This window comes from Prunus avium, chromosome 3 (assembly GCF_965620075.1).
Source record: "Prunus avium chromosome 3, drPruAviu1.hap1.1, whole genome shotgun sequence".
Taxonomy (NCBI): domain Eukaryota; kingdom Viridiplantae; phylum Streptophyta; class Magnoliopsida; order Rosales; family Rosaceae; genus Prunus; species Prunus avium.
In genome coordinates, this window is record NC_142286.1 from 38541506 (window position 1) to 38546505 (window position 5000).

General features: G+C 34.7%; 1 protein-coding gene and 1 non-coding gene across 2 annotated transcripts in view; one reads left to right on the forward strand and one right to left on the reverse strand.

Moving 5' to 3' along the window:
• The window catches only part of LOC148296110 (uncharacterized), a 3815-nt gene extending 642 nt beyond the window's left edge, over window positions 1-3173 (reverse strand). Inside the window, exons 1-2 of the mRNA XM_088250704.1 lie at window positions 2120-3173; window positions 445-580 (exon numbers count right to left, since the gene is read on the reverse strand). Coding sequence (XP_088106830.1) covers window positions 445-580; window positions 2120-3173 — 1190 coding nt within the window. The remainder of the gene's footprint in view (window positions 1-444; window positions 581-2119) is intronic.
• Window positions 3174-4092: 919 nt separating this feature from the next.
• On the forward strand, window positions 4093-4199 carry LOC148296111 (small nucleolar RNA R71). The gene has a single exon (XR_015834909.1). It is a non-coding gene; the product is annotated as a small nucleolar RNA R71 (small nucleolar RNA).
• Window positions 4200-5000: the final 801 nt, after the last annotated feature.

Sequence of the window (5000 nt, forward strand, 5' to 3'; positions counted from 1 at the left end):
AAAGGTTTATTGCAAAAGTGTTTCCCCCCATCACTTATTATAGCTCGAGGTGTTCCAAATCTTGAGAAAATATTTTCTTTTAAAAACCGCAAAACAGTTTTATGATCATTATGTCGACAAGGAACAGCCTCAACCCATTTGGAAACATAATCAATACCAACCAAGATATAAAGATATCCAAAAGAAATAGGAAATGGACCCATAAAATCAATGCCCCAACAATCAAATATTTCAATTACCAAAATTGGGTTCAAAGGCATCATATTTCTACGGGTAATTGCCCCTAACTTTTGACAACGGTCACAAGTTCGACAAAAAGAATTAGTGTCTTTAAAAAGCGTAGGCCAATAAAATCCACACTGCAAAATCTTTGCAGCGGTTTTCTTTACAGAAAAATGACCACCACATGCTTCATTATGACAAAAAGAAATTACTGCATGGATTTCATTATCAGGTACACACCTCCTAATGATTTGATCAGGGCAGTATTTAAACAGATAGGGGTCATCCCAAAAGAAATTTTTAACCTCTGTAAGAAATTTCCTCTTGTCTTGAGCAGTCCAATCAGATGGAATTTTACCTGTAGCAAGAAAATTAACAATGTTAGCAAACCAAGGTAATTCCGAAATAGTAAATAATTGCTCATCTGGAAAAGAATCATTAATTGGCAATGTTTCAATGGAATCCTCATAACTCAATCTAGACAAATGATCAGCCACTACATTTTCTACTCCCTTTTTGTCTTTGATTGTGATGTCAAATTCTTGAAGTAGTAGGATCCACCTAATCAGTCGAGCTTTAGCATCTTTCTTTTCAAAAAGGTATTTTAAAGCTGCATGGTCAGTGAAAATAACAATAGGTGATCCAACTATATAAGAACGAAACTTATCCAAAGCAAATACCACAGCAAGGAGTTCTTTTTCAGTTGTAGAATAATTCATCTGAGCACTATTCAAGGTTCTGCTTGCATAATGGATGACATGTGGCTTCTTATCCTTTCTTTGCCCTAAAACAGCTCCAACCGCAAAATCACTGGCATCACACATAATTTCAAAAGGTAAAGTCCAGTTAGGTGGTTGCATAATTGGAGCAGATGTGAGCATTTCAATTAATTTATCAAAAGCCTTTTGACATGAATCAGACCACTCAAATTTACTGTCTTTTAATAGGAGATTACACAAGGGTCTAGATATTGCACTAAAATTCTGAATAAATCTCCTGTAAAAACCAGCATGACCTAAAAATGATCTGACATCTTTAACAGTTTTTGGAACTGGCAATTTTGAAATTAATTCAATTTTAGCTTTATCCACTTCAATTCCTTTATTAGAAACAATATGACCAAGAACAATTCCAGAAGAAACCATAAAATGACATTTCTCCCAATTTAAAACAAAGTTTTTCTCCTGGCATCGAACCAATACTTTTTCCAAATTACTCAAGCAATTATCAAAAGAATCACCGAAAACAGATATATCATCCATGAAAACTTCAAGAAATTGCTCAACCATATCACTGAAAATACTGATCATGCATCTTTGAAAAGTAGCAGGAGCATTACATAATCCGAAAGGCATTCTACGAAAAGCAAAAGTACCAAAAGGACATGTAAAAGTAGTTTTTTCTTGATCTTCAATGGCAATTTCAATTTGATAATAGCCTGAGTATCCATCTAGGAAACAATAAAATTCATGACCGGCTACCCTTTCTAAGATTTGATCAATAAAAGGTAAAGGGAAATGGTCTTTTCTAGTTGCAGAATTTAGCTTTCTATAATCAATGCACATGCGCCAACTTGAAACAACTCTAGTAGGTATCAATTCATTCTTATCATTTTTAACCACAGTTATGCCAGATTTCTTAGGTACAACTTGAGTAGGACTTACCCATTTACTATCAGAGATGGAATAAATAATACCTGCATCTATTAATTTCAACACCTCAGTTTTAACAATATCTTTCATGATTGGGTTTAACCTACGCTGTGCCTCCCTGGAAGACTTGGCTTCATCCTCTAAAAATATTTTATGAGTACAAACAAGAGGACTAATTCCCTTAATGTCAGCAAGAGTCCAACCAATGGCAGATCTATGAGAATTCAACACATTAAGTAACTTACCTTCTTGCAAAGAGTCAAGTTCAGAAGATATTACCACTGGAAAAGTGTTGTTGGCCCCCAAGAATGCATGTTTAAGTCCCATGGGTAAAGGCTTCAATTCTAGATTAGGAACTTCCACATTTGATGGCAATGTCTTTTCTTTCCGAGGTGGAAGCTTCTCAAACCTTGGCGTCCATTTATCAACCTGCAAGGAATTAAATAATGAATTAAGATAAGCAATTTCCGGATCCTCAAGTAATTCAGATTCTTTAGAATTCAATAAAAGATCCTCTAAAGGTTCAGAAATACTGGTCTTCTCAAATTGATCTTGCACAAGAGCTTCAATCAAGTTCACCACTGCACAATCATCATCTTCATAAGGTCGCCTGAAAACATTAAAAATGTTAATTTCCAATGTCATGTTACCAAAACTGAGTTTCATTACCCCACTTCTGCAACTAATGTGTGCGTCACATGTAGCAAGGAAGGGACGCCCTAAAATGACAGGAATTTCATTTTCAGAATGCAAAACAGGTTGTGTATCTAAAACAACAAAGTCAACAGGGTAGTAAAATTTGTCCACTTGGACCAACACATCCTCAATTACCCCTCTCGGCACTCGTACAGAACGATCAGCAAGTTGCAACTTCATTGTTGTGGGCTTCAATTCACCAAGACCTAACTGCAAATATACTGAATATGGCAATAAATTTACACTAGCCCCCAAATCAAGCAAAGCACAATTGATGTAATTTTTTCCAATTACACATGAAAGAGTAGGACTTCCTGGATCTTTGTATTTAGGAGAGACCTTATGTTGCAATAATGCACTCACATGTTCAGTCAAAAATGCAGTTTTCTTCACCTGATGCTTTCTTTTAAATGTGCACAGATCTTTTAAAAATTTAGCATATGAAGGGATCTGTTTAATAGCATCTAACAAAGGAATATTAACTTTGACTTCTTTAAAGACATCCAAAATTTCAGAATTTTGATTCAATTTCTTTGGAGGATTTAAAGCTTGAGGAAAAGGAGCAGGAAAATGATATTCATTTGATTCATTCAAGTTGGACATGTTAAGTTTATCATTATTCTTAGATTTTTCAACTTCCTTCGGTGAAGGTGTGTTATCAATTATTTTACCACTTCTAAGAGCAATGACAGACTTAGCATGTTCAATTGAGGTTTCACACGAATTAACATTCTTTGGATTTGGTTGAGTTTGAGAAGGAAATTTTCCTTTTTCATTTATTGCAAAAGAATTTGTCAATTTAGAAATTTGGCTTTTAATTTCTTTATTTTCTTCAACCATTTGACCAAACAAGGTATCATACCTTTGATTTTGCTTCTGTTGTTCCTGCATAAATGCTTGAAGAGTATCGCTCAAAGAAGGTCTAGCATTAAATGTATTAGTTGCAGGAAACTGATGATTGAAAGAATTTCTATCACTTACCTGAGGTTGTGAATCATTGCTCCAACGAAAGTTTGGATGATTCCTTGTTGCTGGATTGTAAGTGTTGGAAAAAGGAGAATACTGTTGTTTGAAGTTTCCAACAGTAGCACAACGCTCCTCATAAGCTCCTTTCATTTCCTGAAAAATTGGGCAGTTTTTAACAGTATGACCAATCTCATAACAAGAATCACATACTTGATTAACATCAGCTTGAAAAACAGGTTGAGGCAAATTTGATTTTTCCGTTTTCAAAGCAGCTATCTCTTTAGTCAAAACCTCAAATTTTAATTTCCAATCATCTTCTTCTTTTAATTGGTAAATTCCTTTATTAGTAGAAGATGTGACAATTCTTGAACGATCAGTGGTTTCAACTAGACTGGGGACAGTCCATTGATGAGCTTTTTCAGCAATTTCATCCAAAAATTCTAGGGCATCATCAGGGTCTTTTTGCATAAAATTTCCATTACACATAGACTCAACAAATTGGCGATCACGAGGGAGAAGTCCCTCATAGATATAACTAGCAAGACGCCAGTTTTCAAAGCCATGGTGTGGGCACAAATTCAAAAGCTCTTTAAATTTTTCCCAAGTTTGGTACAAAGTTTCATTTTCATTTTGAGAGAAATTTGAGATTCTTTTCTTAAGAGCAATTGTCTTGTGATTTGGAAAATATTTGTTAAAAAATGCTTGAGTCATTTCCCCCCAAGAACCTATGGATCTAGCCCTTAATGAATACAACCAACTTTTAGCCTTTTCTTTTAAGGAAAAAGGAAAAAATTTCAACCTTATGAAATTAATCCTATCAAGTTGAACATTGTAAAAAGTGCCAATAGCCTCTTCAAATTCCCTAACATGCACATAAGGATTTTCACTTTCCATGCCATGAAAAATGGGAAGCAGTTGAATCATTCCAGGTTTGAAATCATAATTTGGCATGTTAGGTGGAAACATGATGCATGAAGGATTTGGTGCACGAATAGGATGCAAAAATGTCTCTAAAGTTCTAGGTGCAACTACTTCTCTTATTTCATCATTCACAATCTGAGCATTAACCATTTGTTCATTATTCGCAATTTCTTGTTCATCATTCACAATTGCTGCCATGCTTTCAGATTTGTTGAATATTTCAGTTGAAGAAGTTGAAGCAGAATGTTCTAAATTAACAGTTTCAGACTTTTTGACAAACCTTCCTAGATGATCTCTAGGTCGCATAAAGTAAATAAATAAATATATAAAAAAACAAAAACAAAAATAAAATAAAACAAAAAATTTAAATAAAAAAAAATATTAACAATAAGATGAAAGTTGGAAAGAGTGTACCATATGTGAAGAATTTCACATAACCAGCAAACCTCTGACCAAGGGGATCTCTGTACTCTTTGACCAGCCGCTCCCCGGCAACGGCGCCAATTTGTTCGCACCACTTTGCAAAACCCAAGGGAGGTGTCG